Raw genomic sequence first — 17,744 nt, 5'->3', positions numbered from 1 at the left:
GACCTCATGGCCTCATTAGAACCCGCGGTTCTCCCGGTCCAAACCTGCGGCCCGTCTTGGTTAGAATGACGCTTCTCCTGCAGGAACCTGGAGAACTCTTTCTAGACCGGCTTCATTTCGTGGAGCCTCACAGCTCTTGGATGCCCCCTAGTGGAGAGAGGAGGTAAAGGCGGTGAGGTCCAGAAGCTGAAGCTTTCATCCCTGCTGGTAGGCAGAACGCTGCAGGTTCCCCATCCCAACGTCTCAGACTGCTCGCTTTACGGACCTTCTCCACGAGTCCGGCCGGGTCCAATGACTTCATTGAAGATCCTCAGTAGAACCGTAAGAGGAACCTTTGTCCTCCTCTGGTTCTTTCCAACCTGATGAGTTAGATGGTGAACCCGAACAAAGAAGTGGTCCCAACTGGGCAGTGTTATGATGTTCCTCTAGGCCCGGCAGAACCTTTCAGAACGTTCCCCCTGAAGCAAAGACGGAAGAAGGAAATTAACATTCCTCTTGAAGAAAAAAAGGTGGAACCATCCTTTTGAAGAAAACAAGGAAAAATGTTCCTCCTGAAACAACCAGGGAAGAACGTTCCTTCTGAAGCAAACAAGGTAAGATGTTCTTCTTGAAGAAAACAAGGTAGAACGTTCCTCCTGAAGCAAAGACGGAAGAAGGAAATGAACATTCCTCTTGAAGAAAAGAAGGTGGAACGTTCATCCTGAAACAACCGGGGAAGAACGTTCCTACTGAAGCAAACAAGATAGAACGTTCTTCTTGAAGCAAACAAGGTAGAACGTTCCTACTGAAGCAAACAGTGTAGAACGTTCCTACTGAAGCAAACAAGATAGAACGTTCCTACTGAAGCAAACAAGATAGAACGTTCTTCTTGAAGAAAAAAAGGTAGAACATTCCTTCTGAAGAAAACAAGGAAGAACATTCCTACTGAAGCAAACAAGATAGAACGTTCTTCTTGAAGCAAACAAGGTAGAACATTCCTACTGAAGCAAACAAGATGGAACGTTCTTCTTGAAGCAAACAAGGTAGAACGTTCCTACTGAAGCAAACAAGGTAGAACGTTCCTACTGAAGCAAACAAGATAGAACGTTCTTCTTGAAGAAAAAAAGGTAGAACATTCCTTCTGAAGAAAACAAGGAAGAACATTCCTACTGAAGCAAACAGTGTAGAGCGTTCCTCTTGAAGAACACCTGGCGTCCATGTTCTGGGCCCATGCTGTAATCGGGCTGAGGAACGTACCAATCAGTGACCCACACTGTCAGCTGCTGTGGTTCCTCCATGTCTCCTGCAGCGGGTTCTGATGGTTCTCACAGGTTTACGTCTGATTTACGTGTTCCCATAGCAGCGGATCACTCTCCAGAGAACCTCCTGCTGGTGCTGAAGCATCATCGGGTCTGAAGGTTCTGTTACTCTGCTGCGCTCCAGAGATGGTTCTGGACCCAGAAACAGGAACAGCAGGGGTCTCTATGACAAAGTCACTGTTCTTCTGTGAGCTACAGCAGAACCCAGGCTACCTGCAGATGGGTTCGTGCAGGTAGCAGTCAGAACCAGGTGAGACTCAGGTAGAACCCTGACTCAGAACTCAGGTGCGTGTGGATCAGCTCCTCTGGTTCTGTAATTGTTGACTAATGAGTTTGTTTGTTTTGGTAGAAACAGTGGAACTGTTTTCACAACAAACACTCACCTGACGGCTCACCTGGCCGCGTGATCAGGTGTGATCAGGTAGAACTCCCGCCGAACCCAGGTGGGACCCAGTTGTGTTCCAGCCGCTCAGCAGACTCACCTGTCCAGGTGAGGTTCTAACAGACGTTCTGGTTAAAACCATGAGGTTCTGATTCTGACGTACCACGCCCCCCCCCCTCCCTCCCTCCCGCTGACAGGCTCGTGCTTGTCTCACCTGTTCTCAGTCTTACCTGCCGCCGCGCGGAGCTGCACGCGCTGTCCGGAGGAGCTGCGCTGAGTTTCACCTTTTTCAGAACCTTTTTCTCTCCGCGGGTTCTAAGTGGGTTTACTGGGAACCAGGAGCCGGACCGGGACCAGAACCAGAACAGGAGAGGCGGAAGCAGAAGAGCGGAGCGGAGCCGGTACCGGGAGCATGTCCCGGGCGGAGCAGCGCGACGAGGCGGACTGCGTGTGTTCGGTCGGGATGAAGCTCACCTGGGACATCAACGACCCCAAGCTGCCGCAGGTACCAGACCCAGAACGAACCGAACCAGAACCGCTCTGGGTCCCCAACTCCTCACTAAGGAGGACAGCTGCCGGTTCTGACCTGTTAGAAGATCAGAACCGGATCCCGGATCCGACCCGAAACCCGTGGATCTCATAATAATTAATAATAATAATAACTATGTAGCTACTACTGCTGCTGCTGATAATAATAATAATAATAATAATAATAATAATAATAATAATAATAATAATAATAATAATAATAATAATAATAATCACATGAGATATTTGATGTAAACAAAGACCAAACAGCGGCGCATCTCAGCGACGAGATGTGGAACATTTTTAAAACAAAGAAAATAAAGAAAAAAAACCTAAATAAATTAACCAATGAACTAAATAAAAGAAAATAAATAAATGACTTGAAGCTGATCACACGTAAATTAAATATAATAATAACAATAATAATAATAATAATAATAATAATAATAATAATAATAATAATAATAATAATAATAATAATAATAATAATAATAATGCTTGTCGGGACTTTGAAGCAATCAACTGGTTTCCTTATATAAGAACATTTTTGACCAATCTGTATAATTTGATTGATTTGACTTTGTAAAGAGCCTCGAGATGACATGTTTCATGAATGGGCACTATATAAATAAAATTGAATTATTATTATTATTATTATTATTATTATTATTATTATTATTATTATTATTATTATTATAATAATAATAATAATAATAATAATAATAATAATAATAATAATAATAATAATAATAAACATCTTTAAAAAGACCGAAGTGAACAGAACCCGTCCAAAGGTCCCTTAGAGAAATAAACCAGAACGGTTCTGATCAAACCCAGAGAGTGTTTGGGTCAGAACAGGAACCGGGTCCAGAGCGGAAATCTGCGCGTTTAACTGAAAATCTGCTGCTAAAACAAAGCCGGTTCGGTTCGGTTCTGAAACTAAATTCAGGCTTAAAATTAGAAGCAAAGGCGCTTTACTTAGAAAATGACCCAAACATCAGAACCGCCCTGAGCAGCAGAACCGGAGCCGCCGAGGAGGAAAATGGCGAATAAATGAAAATAAGGAATGAAGCAAAATTTGTTGCTAAATGAAAAGAAAATATTTTATTTTAGGTTTTAATTTCTCAGATGCCGGGAATTCTGGGTTCGACTCTGGAGCTGAAATTCTGCCCGGTTCGGTCAGAACCGGCTCAAATGTAATTTATTACAATAAGAACTTTAACCTGCGCTCATTTATATTTCTGCTAATTTTTTTTGATATTTCGAAAATCTTCTTTAATCTTTTATTTTATGAGGAACATGAGGTCCGTCCATAAACCCAGCGGAGCGGGTTCTGGAGAAGGTTCTACTAAACTGAACTCCACGGCAGCTCTTTCTAACACGCTGCGTGGCTCAGTCGTGAAATAAAGTTCTGGTTCTGTTCTGTCTCACTTAAAATAATTTTAGAAACAACACTGAGCCCAATCTGAAGAAAGAAAAATTATAAAACCATAAAAATAAAAAGTTTTACTGCAGAATAAAAGAGAAACACAGAAGCAGTCATTGGTCGTTAGACTGATAATGTGACCAGAACCAGAACCAAAACCAGGACCAGAACCAGAACCCGCCTTTTAAAAAAAGAAAATAAGAATAACAGCAGAATTAAAGGGTTGTTGGTTCTAAATTCAGAACTTTATTAAATTATCTGTTTCATCTAAAAAGAAGACTGACACCAGAAATATAATAATAATAATAATAATAATAATAATAATAATAATAATAATAATAATAATAATAATAACTTCACATTAAAAAAGCAAATCTTTAAAATTTCTTTAAAATAATAAAAATAAACATTAAACTTTCTGTGTATCATAACTGCTGCGTTAAACCAACACATAATGTTCCTCCTGTTCTCTGCATGTTTATGTGAGGAGAGTAGAACATGTTCTTTATGTTCTAAATGTTCAGTAACATAGTGAGTGGATCAGAACATCTGGAGTTCTGGGGTTAAACAGGTCATGGTTCCAGTTCTGGTCATGATCAGAACCGCTCAAAGCAAACAGAACCTTTCTTCTTATTATAATAATCCTGCTTCAGCGTCGACTGTCAACAAAAGTCCAGTTTTTACTCCAGAACCAGAAGTGCAGCTAGTTTGGACCTGTTCTTTCTGAGCAGGAAGAATTAAACCAGAACCCGGCCTGTTTCTGACGTTCTGCTGAAACGTTGGTTCTGAGAGGAAACTCAGAACATCTCTGGGTTCTGATCCAGTTACATGGCCTGCAGCAGAGACCCAGAGAACAAGCTCTGCCAGTCCGGACAGAACCACAGCTGGGTCGTGATTCAAGTCCGGTTCCACATCGAATGTCGTCTGAAGGCACAGAACTAAATAAAATCAACCCGGTTAGGTCTACAGAACCAGTCCGTCGGGTTCTGATTATCGTTCTGGTCGGGTCCAAAGGTGGCTGTGTTTGTGAACTCTGCCTGATGTGAAGGTTTATGTTTATTTATCACGATTTTTATTAATTTATGTTCAGTAAATCTGATGTGAAGTGCTTTAATAAAGCAGATAATTATAATCAGCAGCAACTGTTAGAAACCTTTAAATGATCAACCTGTTTAAATGACATAAATATAAATATTGTTATAAATGTTAATGTTATTCATTAGTTATGAATTCATCTCAAGCTTAAACAAGATTTCACATTTTTTAAGGTTGAGTTTTTTATTTTCTCATTCTAACTATTTAATATTTATCATCTATTTAATATTTCCACGGAAGGTTTCCTTGAGGGGATTTATTGGTTTAACACTTTTAATTCTCACCCAGGAGTAGAATAAATAGAATAAAGTCACATTTCACTTAAGATCTGATTTGTTTAAATGCTTCTAACAGTCAGAGCAACAGCTGGTTTGTTCTGGAGAGAGAGAACATCTGTGAAAGGAGAACCTGAAGCTGATGTGGAACCTGGAGTCTGCCTGACGGACCAAAACTGGGAGTTGGTTCCACAGGAGAGGAGCCTGATAGCTAAAGGATCTGCCTCCCATTCTACTTTTAGAGACTCTAGGAACCACCAGCAGACCTGCAGTCTGAGAGCGAAGTGCTCTGTTAGGAACATACGGGGTAATCAGAGCTCTGATATATGATGGAGCTTGATTATAAAGGGCTTTATATGTTAGAAGGAGAATTTTAAATTCTATTCTTGATTTAACAGGAAGCCAATGAAGGGAAGCTAAAATAGGAGAAATATGATCCCTCTTGTTGATTTTCATCAGAACTCTTGCTGCAGCATTTTGGATCAGCTGAAGGCTTTGAACTGCATTTTGTGGACTTCCTGATAGTAAAGAATTACAATAGTCCAGCCTTGAAGTAACAAATGCATGGACTAGTTTTTCAGCATCACTCCTGGACAGAATGTTTCTAATTTTGGCGATATTCCGGAGGTGAAAAAAGGAAACTCTGGAAACCTGTTTAATATGGGATTTAAATGACATGTCTTGGTCGAAAACAACACCAAGATTTTTTACTTTATTACCAGAGGCCAAGTTAATGCCACCCAGATTAAGTGATTGATTAAGAAGTTTATTTTTGAGGACTCTGGTCCAAAGATTATAACTTCTGTCTTGTCAGAATTTAAATGCAGGAAATTTAAAGTCATCCAGCTTTTGATGTCATCAAGACATGACTGCAGTCGAAGTAACTGATTGGATTCATCAGGATTTATGGATAAATATAGCTGAGTGTCATCAGCATAACAGTGGAAATTAATCCCATGCTGTCTGATAATTTTGCCTATCGGAAGCATATATATAGTAAATAGAATTGGTCCAAGGACTGAACCCTGTGGTACTCCACAGGTGACCCTAGAGTTTGAGGAAGATTTATTATTAACATGAACAAATTGGAATCTGTCCGACAGATAAGATTTAAACCAGCCTAATGCTTTTCCCTTAATCCCTACAGTATGGTCAAGTCTTTGTAGGAGAATATTGTGATCAACTGTATCAAATGCAGCACTGAGATCTAACAGGACAAGTACAGACACAAGTCCATTATCTGAGGCCATGAGAATATCATTAGTGACCTTCACCAGAGCTGTTTCAGTGCTATGATGAGCTCTGAAGCCTGACTGAAACATTACCTGATTAGCTGTTAATTGGTCTCTAAAGGCCCTCAGGTGTGTCCATGGTTGTCTGTCCAGGGTGGACACGTCTCACAGAGCCTGAATGAACTCATGATTATTTAACTTGAGTCATATTTCTTCCTCTTTAATCAGTTTTATGAAGAAAATTAAATGTTGAGAGTTTTTTTTGTCCTGATTAGAAGAGAACTGGACTGGAACTGAATCTCCTCACATCTAACTTTTTCTGGTTTAAAACAATAAAAGCTGATGTAGATTCTGATCAACTTCCTCCTCTGGTTCCCTCAGAGGAACCAGAGGAGCTCCGGCTGGTTCTGGTGGTTGGTCTCATGAAGCCTGGGAGAACCCGTCTGCCTGAAGGTTGCCTGAAGGTGGTGTGTTGCTGACTCAGCCGTTCTCTGTTGTTGCTCAAACAGAAAACAGGTTTTTATATTTGTTTTGGTTCTGGAACCAAACAGAAGAAGGTCTTCACACTGATCAATATCTCTGATTGGGTTCAGATCAGTCAGCAGGTTCTCAGGTTTGGTCCCATTAAAGGCTAACCTTCTATATTATTATTATTATTATTATTATTATTATTATTATTATTATTATTATTACTATTATTATTATTATTATTATTATTATTATTATTATTATTATTATTATTATTATTATTATTATTATTATCAGTTTGGGCTCAGCTGACACCTGCTGCAGAGACGTTCTGCTGACCACAGGAGTCACGACCCAACATGTTCAGAAGTTCCAGGTTAGAGAACCCTAAGAACCTCTAGGAACCACCAGGAAACCAGGATCCGGGTCCAGCAGGTTCTGCCTTCAGGGATCCGTTTAAATAACATGAACTGAGACGGTTCTGGGTTGCTCAGGAACTAGATGTGTGTTCTGGTGGAGAGAGGAGGAGTAGATGGGTTCTCCAGGAGCTGGTTCTGGATCTAACAGTCTCCCTGTCTGTCCATCAGGACCTGAAGCAGTTCGACCCGTTCCAGGAGTGGACCGACGGCTACGTTCGCTACATCTACACCGGTGAGAAACAGACTCATGGTTCTCCTGTCAGAACCAGAACTGAGACCAGAACCTCCTGCTGGGTCCTGCAGGCCCAGACATCACACCTGTGGGAGTATTTAACCTGGGCACGGTGGCCAATAGGAGGGCTGAAGATCGTAACCATGGTAACGGAAATATCCAGAACGCCTGGGTCCGTTAAAGCAGGAGCCGAGACAGCAGAACCCGGACAGAAGTTCTGCATGTTTACTGATGATGATGTGCTGCTCGTTGTTTCATGACGTTCCACCTAAAATCTGAAGTTTAAGACATGTTTCATTTACGACGTGCGCATCATTAGTTCTACAAACGCAGACGTCTCTGTAGTGTGTCTGCTGCAGCCAGTCAGAATAACCAGACTAAAAAAAGATAAATAAAAAATGTTATTTTGTTTATGAAGTTCTGCTTAATGTTCTGCACAGACATAGTTCAGAGGACCGAGGTTAATTTAGTGTTCTGTAAGATCAGCTGCACTGGTTTCATCACGTTTAGAGATAAATACAGATTTAAAGAGAACACGCTCTATTATTTACATTCAACTACATAATTAAATGATTTATTGACTTTAACTGGACCCAGCACAACAAGCAATGTCCCGTTTTGAAACTCTGCCAGAACCATGAAAGAACCAAATGGTTCCTTGTGAAGACGGCTGGTATGGAGCCGGGGTTCAGGTGCATGAATGTGGGCGTGGTTCTGGGTGGGTGGGTTCTGCTGTCAGAACAGTAGAACCCGCCCACCGGGGAAGGAAAGGCTCTCGGTAAAGAACCACAGGTGGCCCAGCAGCACTTGAAGGTACCGCAGGACACGTAGAACCTTTGTCAAAGCTCCCAGGAGGAGAACGTCTGGCTCCACCTGCCTGATGACATCACACAGGTGCTACAGGAGCTCATGTGACGGTTCTCTAATGTTCTGGTGCTTTGCAGCGGACGATAAGAACGCTCAGAGGCATCTGTCCGGCTGGGCCATGAGGAACACCAACAACCACAACTGTCAGATCCTGAAGAAGTCCTGCCTGGGCGTGGTGGTCTGCTCCCGGGGCTGCGCCCTGCCGGACGGCTCCCGGCTGCAGCTGCGGCCCGCCATCTGCGACAAGGCCCGGCAGAAGCAGCAGAGTAAGTCTGACCCGGACCCGGACCCGGACCCGGACCCGGTTCCCGTCTCCCGCTCCGTGGCTCATCAGAATCTGTGTTTCAGAGAAGATGTGTCCGAACTGCAACGCCGCCCTGGAGCTGCTGCCGTGCCGCGGCCACAGCGGCTACCCCGTCACCAACTTCTGGAGAGTGGACGGCAAGGCCATCTTCTTCCAGGTGGGTACCTTTCCTTTCCCATCAGACCCATCAGTACCAGGCCCAGGTAGGGCCGGGTGGATGGTTCTGACCCAGAGCCGGCCGGGCGGAGAGCACCTGGTCCCGGCAGGGTGCCGCGGTCACAGCCAGACTCCTGATCGACCACATGATACCAGAGTTAGCAGAGCTGAGCCCGGCCGGGTCTGAACAGGATCTGGTTCTGTTCAGACCCGGCCGGCTGTGGTTCTGCTCTCTGTCTAACGCTCTGGTTCTGGTTCCTCAGGCTAAAGGGGTCCACGATCACCCGAGACCAGAATCCAAGTCTGAAACTGAAGCCAGGAGAAGTTCAGTGAAGAGACGAGTCGGGTCGCCGCCCTTCACGCCAAAGAGACGTCTGATTGAAACTCAGGTGAGTAGAGAGCAGAGTTTAGGGACCAGACCGTCCGTCAGTCTCCAGGCCAGAGCAGGGACCTACCAACAGAACTCAGTGTGTATGCTGGCTTTGGAGACGGGGAACTGGCGCCACCCATGGTGAAGTGGTGAACTGCAGCCACATTATAATTCAGGTTCATTCCATATCAGATCGCTTTCATCATAAGCTCATCAGAGCATTTAACGCCGCTTTACACATCCAATAAATGCCCTCCTCTGGTTTCTTTCACCGTTTCTTTGCTCTTTTCTACATGGTTGCTGTTGGCAACCATGAAATAACGATACGATAATAACGATCAGCTGACCCACTTAAAGTTTTTACTGTCTTTCCTATACATGCCTTACAATATCCCAACGTGTAAAATTAGATTTCCCTTACTGACAGCAGTGGCCTCTGTAGGCTCCATCAGTCCGATCATAGAGAGTGATTCGGGTCGTGTTGTCTGGGCGTGATGCACAGCGCTCGCTTTCACCTTTAAGTCTGCGCCGCCGTTAGCGACAGAACGCCGGCTAGCTGAGCTCAAATCTGCCCAGGGAACGAAGAGGGAGCCACCGTTGGCCTCTTTTTGCTGAAAAGGTAAAATTGTGTCACAGAAGTACGACAAAAATGACGAGACATAATATGTCTAATGCTAAATCTACGGCCACGCACGTGTACAACAGTGGTGTCATTTCAACTAGTCACCAGAGGAGGCAGACTTGAGCAGAACTCTGGAACCTGCACTATGCTCCTTTAAATACCCATCATCAGTCATCAGGTGCTCTGCATCCACCGTTAATAGTTTAATCTGGGCCTGTAGAGGCCAGAACCTGAACCAGAACCTGGTACCAGATGTTCTGGTGCAGCTGGGATCCAGAAAGGAAAATTAGTACTCATGGTATTAAAAATCTGGAGTTTACTTGGCATACGCCATTTTGATCATACGTGATGTTTTATAAAGAGCCCTGGTGATCATTGGGGAGAGGAATGTGATGGTAGAAGACCCCAATAAAACAGACCGTATTTTAAGATTTAACATGGCCTGAAGCTAGAGTTGGTAATACTGTTCAGAAACATCATCCCTCCATCCAGACAGTAGTCTTGAGAAAAATTTGGTTAAAATGTGATCTCTGTGGGAGCTGCAGGCCTTTAGAAACTGACCAATCCCTGCAGGCCTGTAGAAACTCTGACCAATCCCTGCAGAGCTGTAGAAACTCTGACCAATCCCTGCAGGCCTGTAGAAATTCTGACCAATCCCTGCAGAGCTGTAGAAACTCTGACCAATCCCTGCAGGCCTGTAGAAATTCTGACCAATCCCCGCAGGCCTGTAGAAACTCTGACCAATGACTGGTCAGGGTCTCCGTCTTGCACAGTTGTCCAAAAAGGGACTTGGGGAAAGTTCCAGAAAAATCTCAGACTCTCCCTTTAAGGACGTTCTTTATTCATCTGGATGGTTCTGGTGTGTAGTTCTGTGTCACCAGCGTGAATAACTATAACTACTAATAATAACTCTGGGCTTTATCACGATAAAGTCGATCTATGACTAAAGTCTGATACGGAGTGAAGGTAAACGTCTGAGAGGAGCCATGATGGCGTTTGGCTGCAGTTCACCACTTCACCATCTGCAAAGAGAGCGTACCTGAGGAGCCATTTTCCTCTAGAGATCACTGCCTCTGTCTGGAAAGTGACGTACGCCACATTTAGTTCCTGTTTGGTGCTGAAGGCGATCTTTATAAGGAACGTTACGTCAGACTATCGTTTGCTCACTCTGTTTATTGTTGTTCCACCTCAGGCACTCGGCCCCGCCCTTCTCTGTGTGGAACCAGCAGAAAGGATTTCGTTCATCGAGCCAAACTTCCCACAGCATTACCCAGCCTTCCAAAGCAGTGAGCCCTACTACAACCCCCACAATGCACTGGGAGAAGCCCCAGCCACCCTTCAGAAACCCACCAATCCAAGACTGTACATGGGCCGACCGGGCTACGAGTTCCAGGGATACCTGACCTCACCTCCATATCCTGTGACCACGGACCTCTGCGACCCCAGGTCAGGCTCACACATCCAGAACGGATCCGGTTCTGGACCGGTTTAAATCAGAACCAGACTCTGAAAAGCAGGTTCTGGACCGCTTTAAATCAAAACCAGACTCTGGAAAGCAGGTTCTGGACCGCTTTAAATCAAAACCAGACTCTGAAAAGCAGGTTCTGGCAGAGTAACCCAAACCAAATTCAGATCCACTGAACCAGGAACCGGCTTGGATCTTGGATCTCTGTCTGGTTTACACCTGGGTTTCTCAGTATAAAAGGGGCCAAACCAGATCACGCTGTAACCCAGTTTCTGCTGTTTCATCATGTTTTAGTTTAATTTGGATCCTGAACCAGAACCAGAAAGAACAGTTACACCTTAATCAGGCTGGGTTCTGACTTTAACCCTTACTGGTTTGTTTAACGCTGATCCTGGTTTGTTGGCAGGGTGACACCAGTCCTGGGTTCTTCCTCCACACCTTCATCCTCATCAGCGGCCCTCTCCTCCTCCTCCTCCTTTGACCCCCAGACGAAGCCCCCGCCGGCCTGGAAGGAGCTGCTGAAGAGCTCCGCCCCCTACGCTGATAACCACCATTACTACAGCACAGAGTACCCCTGTCGCTACCCCAGTAACCCCCCAGGTTCCCCCGCCGCTCTGCAGACCATCATCACCACCACAACCAAGGTGAGCCGGCTTCATCCGGGCGTTGAACAAGCAACCATCATCCACTGGTGTCTCCATCAGGTTCATTTCAGTTCATCCACACACTCCCATGCAGAGCGAATGAAGAGACGTTACAGGACCAACGGTTCCTTTCCTGTTCTGTTCATACAGAACAAATCCTTTCATACCGAGAGGATCCGATCATAGTCCCCATACCAGTGCTGTATTCCACAGCGTTACGCTCAGTGTGAGCATAACACAACGTTCAGGAGAGGAACTCCACAGAGTAGATGGCACAAGTGGCTCTGAGAGCGGTCCTGTGCAGGAACCAACCCGTCAGGTAGAGAACTGCTGAGCCAGTAAAGAACCGCTGGGCCAGTAGAACAACGGCATCAAAGCCGGAGAGACAACATGTAGTTAGCAGCAGCAGTAGCTCCTTCATTGGCTTTGTCCCAAATGGAGACAAGACGGGCCTACACCATTTTAACTAGAACCTTCATCACAATGGAGAGTTTTTTTAACTAGAACCTTCATCAATTCTATTCAATTAAATTTTATTTATATAGCGCCAATTCATGAAACATGTCATCTCGAGGCACTTTACAAAGTCAAATCAATCATATTATACAGATTGGTCAAAAATTTCCTATATAAGGAAACCAGTTTATTGCTTCAAAGTCCCGACAAGCAGCATTTACTCCTGGAGAAGCGTAGAGCTACAGGGAGAGTCGTCTGCATTGTACATGGCTTTGCAGCAATCCCTCATACTAAGCAAGCATGGAGCGACAGTGGAAAGAAAAACCACCCATTAACAGGGAGGAGAACCTCCAGCAGAACCAGAACCAGGCTCAGTATGAACGCTCATCTGCCTCGACCGACTGGGGCTTAGAGAAGACAGAGCAGAGACACAGAAAGCACAGAATCTCACATTGATCCAGGAGTACTTTCTATGTTAGATGGTGATAGAGGATGATCTGCCTCCCCTGATGATGTCACAGCTAACAGAACGCCAGACCAGGTGTACCTTCTATGAAGAGAAAAATGACAAAAAACAAAAAGTTAAAAGCTGAAATAACAACAAACAATGCAGATTGGAGAGCAGTAGGAGAACTCAGCAGAGAGAGAGAAATAGATCCTGATGTCCTCCAGCAGCCTAAGCCTATAGCAGCATAACTATAGAGGTAGCTCAGGGTAACATGAGCCACTCTGACTAGAAGCTTTGTCACAAAGGAAAGTTTTAAGATTAGTCTTAAAAGTAGACGGGGTGTCTGCCTCACGGACCAAAACTGGGAGTTGGTTCCACAGGAGAGGAGCCTGATAGCTAAAGGATCTGCCTCCCATTCTACTTTTAGAGACTCTAGGAACCACCAGCAGACCTGCAGTCTGAGAGCGAAGTGCTCTGTTAGGAACATACGGGGTAATCAGAGCTCTGATATATGATGGAGCTTGATTATTAAGGGCTTTATACGTTAAACCTGTTTAATATGGGATTTAAATGACATGTCTTGGTCGAAAATAACACCAAGATTTTTTACATTATTACCAGAGGCCAAGTTAATGCCATCCAGATTAAGTGATTGATAAGAATAGTGTTGCGCCGATGCCATTTCTTGACACCGATACCGATACCATCTGTTTGAAATTGATGTGTGTGTGTGTATATATGAAGAACTGCATACTACTTAGGGTAGTATAACTTTTTATTGCCTACCTGGAATGGGTGATAGTAGTTTAACAAACTTTTGGCTCTCAAAGGCCAAAATAGTGCAACTTTCATGAACTTATATAACATGTATAATACTAGTCGGGAGAGAGAAGGCTGCGTTCAAGTGACATACAAACATCAAAATGGTATCGGTGCCTATTTGTTGGTACTCGCCGATACCGATACTACCATTTTAGTGCTGGATCGTTCCATACTGGTATCGTTATCGGTGCAACACTAATTAAGAAGTTTATTTTTTGAGGACTCTGGTCCAAAGATTACAACTTCTGTCTTGTTAGAATTTAAATGCAGGAAATTTAAAGTCATCCAGCTTTTGATGTCATCAAGACAATGACTGCAGTCGAAGTAACTGATTGGATTCATCAGGATTTATGGATAAATATAGCTGAGTGTCATCAGCATAACAGTGGAAATTAATCCCATGCTGTCTGATAATTTTGCTGATCGGAAGCATATATATAGCAAAGAGAATTGGTCCAAGGACTGAACCCTGTGGTACTCCACAGGTGACCCTAGAGTTTGAGGAAGATTTATTATTAACATGAACAAACTGGAATCTGTCCGACAGATAAGATTGAAACCAGCCTAATGCTTTCCCCTTAATCCCTACAGTATGCTCAAGTCTTTGTAGGAGAATATTGTGATCAACTGTATCAAATGCAGCACTAAGATCTAACAGGACAAGTATAGACACAAGTCCATTATCTGAGGCCATGAGAATATCATTAGTGACCTTCACCAGAGCTGTTTCAGTGCTATGATGAGCTCTGAAGCCTGACTGAAACTCCTCAAGTAGGTCATTGCTTTGTAAATGTTCACAAAGTTGATTAGCAACTACTTTCTTAAGAATTTTAGATAAGAAACGAAGATTAGATATAGGTCTGTAATTTACTAACTCATCTTGATCAAAAGAAGGTTTCTTAAGTAAAGGTTTAATAACAGCTACTTTAAAAGCCTGTGGTACATATCCATTTACCAAGGATAGATTAATCATGTCTAAAATAGGACCACTGATCAGAGGGAATACCTCCTTAAACAACTTGGTTGGGATTGGGTCTAACATACAGGTAGAAGGTTTAGATGAAGCTAAAAGTTTAGATAGCTCAGAAAGTTCTACTGCTTCTAAACAGTTCAGACACTGCGCAGGTTCTAAGGATTCCTCCAATGCTGCCTCACTTACTGAGGATGAGGTAATCATGTTTGGGAGGATGCCAATTATTTTATTTTTAATGGAATCAATTTTATTTATGAAGAATCCCATAAAATCATTACTGCTAAGAGCTAAGGGAATGGATGGATCAACAGAGCTGTGACTCTGAGTAAGTTTGGCAACTGTACTGAAGAGAAATCTAGGATTATTTTTATTCTCTTCAATTAATGATGAAAAATATGCTGCTCTAACTCTGCGAAGGGTCTTGTTATACAACAATAGACTGTCCCTTCAGATTAGGTAGGATTCCTCTTGGTGTGTAGAGCGCCATTTTCTCTCCAATTTCCTAACATTGTGCTTCAAGGAACGCAGCTCGAATTAAATCAGGGAGCCAGCTTCCTGTGAATAATCACCTTCTTTTTCAAGGGAGCTACATTGTCTAATGCAGAACGCAATGAGGAAGTCACACCGTTAACAAAGACATCTATTTGTGAATGGGAAGAAACAACATTGCTGCCATCTACAGGGCATTTCTGCAATACGGAGGATATTAAAAAGGGGACAGACTCTTTAAAGTTTGATGCAGTATTGTCCGATAAAGATCTACTATAATGGAACCCTCTTTTGGGGGTGCAGAACTCAGTTAGATTAAACTGAAATGTTATTAAAAAATTATCAGTTAGGACAAGGTTGTGAGGAAATACTGTTAATTCTTCACAATCAATGCCATATGTCAGCACAAGATCCAAAGTATGAAGCCAAGAGTGCGTCGGTTTATGCACATTTTGAACAAAACCGATCACAATGGAGAGTCTCTGTAACTAGAACCTTCATCACAATGGAGAGTTTCTGTAACTAGAACCTTCATCATGATGGAGAGTTTCTGTAACTAGAACCTTCATCATGATGGAGAGTTTCTGTAACTAGAACCTTCATCACAATGGAGGGTCTCTCTAACTAGAACCTTCATCACGATGGAGAGTTTCTGTAACTAGAACCTCCATAACGAGTTTCAGCCTGGTTCTGAAGGTCTTCAGGTCAGAAGGTTCTCCCTGGTTCTGCTAGTTATTTGCTGCCTAGACAGTCGGTTCTGTCAGAACGCATCCTAAGTCCGTAAAATGCTGCCAGGGTCTCAGCAGAGCATTCTAGGTAGTCCAGACCTCCTGCAGTGGGAGACGTGAGCGGTTGGACACGTTCTACGTCAGTGTTAGCAGTAAATGGACCTCTGTTGTCACTGTACACTAAGTCTGTGTGTCTGAAAGAGAACGCCAGATGTTTGCGGTAACACTAACCATGAGGGTGTCTCATTGTCCTCTCCAGGTGTCCTACCAGCCCTGTCCCAAGCCTCCGGGGACGCTGCCTCCCTACCAGTCCTGTCCCAAGCCGTCCCCCGGCCTCCCGTCCTACCAGCCCTGCGCCCCGGCCAAAGCTCCGGGCCTGCCCGGCTGCTCCTCCCTGCTGGAAGACGCCTCCTCCTCGTCTTACTCCACCGAGGTCAAGGTGACGGAGGAGTCCGGCGGCGTCATCAAGTCTCTGTCGTTTCCTCCTGAGCCTCTGCAGACAAAAACCGAGCGGGTCGACGGCTACGACTACCACTACGCCTACCCCAACGCGTACCGCTACGACGACTACTGACGCAGCACCGGTCCTGCTGTGGCAGCGGAGACTGGTGAAGCAGCAAGCCGCACCATGAAGGGTTCTGGATACGACCCAGACCACCAACGTCACGAGAAGTTCTGGACACACCTCTGAACATCAAATGAACCTCTTTAATGTTGGATGTTCTGGTTCTGGAGCTTCTACTGGACAGAACTTTGTCCGTGGGACTGAAAGGAACCAACTGGAGACTGACGGTTCTGGAGTTCTACTCTGACAATGGGTTGGTTCTTGAAGACTAAACGTCCGAACTTATTAAGTTGTGCAGAAATTGTTGTTTTTTGAATTCTGTCATGTTCCGTCCTGATTCTCACTGATCCATGCGAGACGTCAAACCCAATGACATGAACGGGTCCAGAACCGGTTTGTCCCGCTGGTGCCACCATCAACAGGTCTGTTTACACTACACCAGACCTCTGAGGCCGTGTCTGGAGGTTCTACGTGTCGCACGTTCCCTATAGAACTCACATTTCCCGGTTCCTCCACCGTGTTGGATCACTGCGAGGAAGACGTCCATCAGACTCTCAGAACAATGAACCTGCTGCCCAGAACATTTCCTTAATGCTAGATGAACCCTCAGCCCGGCGGGTTTCAGCAGGACCTGGGATGCTTGAGGTTCTACTGGCAGAACATTGCGGTTCTGCCAGTAGAACCTCTCCGGTGAAGGTCTTCAGGTGGTTCAGTGGACCCAGAAGGAGCTGAATGGTCTTTTTCTGAGCAGCCGAGAACCTTCTATTGGTCATGCCTGGTTCTGCTCTGGTTCTGACTGTAACATCGGGTCGTTGGGCTAATTGGACTCAGAATCAGGCGACCCAGATGAGTTGTTCTGGGTTAGGAACAGGGCAGAGGTTCTGTTTCTCTTTCACACATTTCAGCTGATGAAGAATAAAAAAGGTTCTGTGACGTCACTGTTGGTGTTTATTTGACTAAAAACCCGGTTCCTGTTCTGGTTCTGGACCGGCTCCCTGCTGGCCCACCAGTCTGTGAGCGCTGAGAGTGGAGCTGGTGCAGACAGACACCAGAACCACCGTGGCGGCCCGGTGTGACCCGGACCCGGCCGTGTAATCTGCAGAACAAACACGGCCGGCGCTGTCGGACCCTGGTGGGCCCGGAGGCCCGGGTGGAGGAGGTGTGATCAAAGCGGCGGTGTTTGGACCTGGCCTGGTTTCAGTCTCTGAGTAATAAATGTTGTTTTGACAGGAACGTGTCGGAACAGAACCGGCGCTGCTGTCCTCAGACTGAACCTTTAAGCCCGGCTGAAGATCCGCCTCCTCTGTCACCAGCCTCCATCTGGGCCACACCAACACCTCTGGGTTCTGGAGAACCACCCGCTCCGATCCAAGCACACATGGCGGGTTCTGCTTCTGTAAAATGTTCTGCTGGGTCCCATGATGATGTCGATGTATTAGAGGTTGTTCTGGGAGGCGACGTGTCAGGTCTAGGTGACGGA

General features: G+C 44.8%; 1 protein-coding gene across 1 annotated transcript; it reads left to right on the top strand.

Annotated features, from left to right (window-relative positions):
* Nucleotides 1-1,876: 1,876 nt before the first annotated feature.
* gcm2 (glial cells missing transcription factor 2) lies at nt 1,877-17,202 on the top strand. The gene is made up of 8 exons (XM_012856928.3): nt 1,877-2,185; nt 7,292-7,355; nt 8,300-8,488; nt 8,571-8,683; nt 8,946-9,071; nt 10,867-11,120; nt 11,546-11,783; nt 15,959-17,202. Exons 1-8 carry the CDS (start codon nt 2,093-2,095, stop codon nt 16,271-16,273), a joined length of 1,392 nt encoding a protein of 463 aa, XP_012712382.2. The 5' UTR covers nt 1,877-2,092; the 3' UTR covers nt 16,274-17,202.
* Nucleotides 17,203-17,744: the final 542 nt, after the last annotated feature.

The sequence above is a fragment of the Fundulus heteroclitus genome, chromosome 21, assembly GCF_011125445.2.
Source record: "Fundulus heteroclitus isolate FHET01 chromosome 21, MU-UCD_Fhet_4.1, whole genome shotgun sequence".
NCBI lineage: Eukaryota > Metazoa > Chordata > Actinopteri > Cyprinodontiformes > Fundulidae > Fundulus > Fundulus heteroclitus.
Note: the sequence above shows the minus strand (reverse complement) of the source record. Positions and strands in the feature narration are given on the sequence as shown.

Excerpts from the sequence above, each read along its gene's own strand:
- gcm2 (XM_012856928.3), top strand. The coding sequence starts at position 2,093 with ATGTCCCGGGCGGAGCAGCGCGACGAGGCGGACTGCGTGTGTTCGGTC. Across the intron at positions 2,186-7,291 it reads ACGACCCCAAGCTGCCGCAG|GACCTGAAGCAGTTCGACCC; the intron begins GTACCAGACCCA and ends TCTGTCCATCAG. Across the intron at positions 8,684-8,945 it reads GCAAGGCCATCTTCTTCCAG|GCTAAAGGGGTCCACGATCA; the intron begins GTGGGTACCTTT and ends CTGGTTCCTCAG.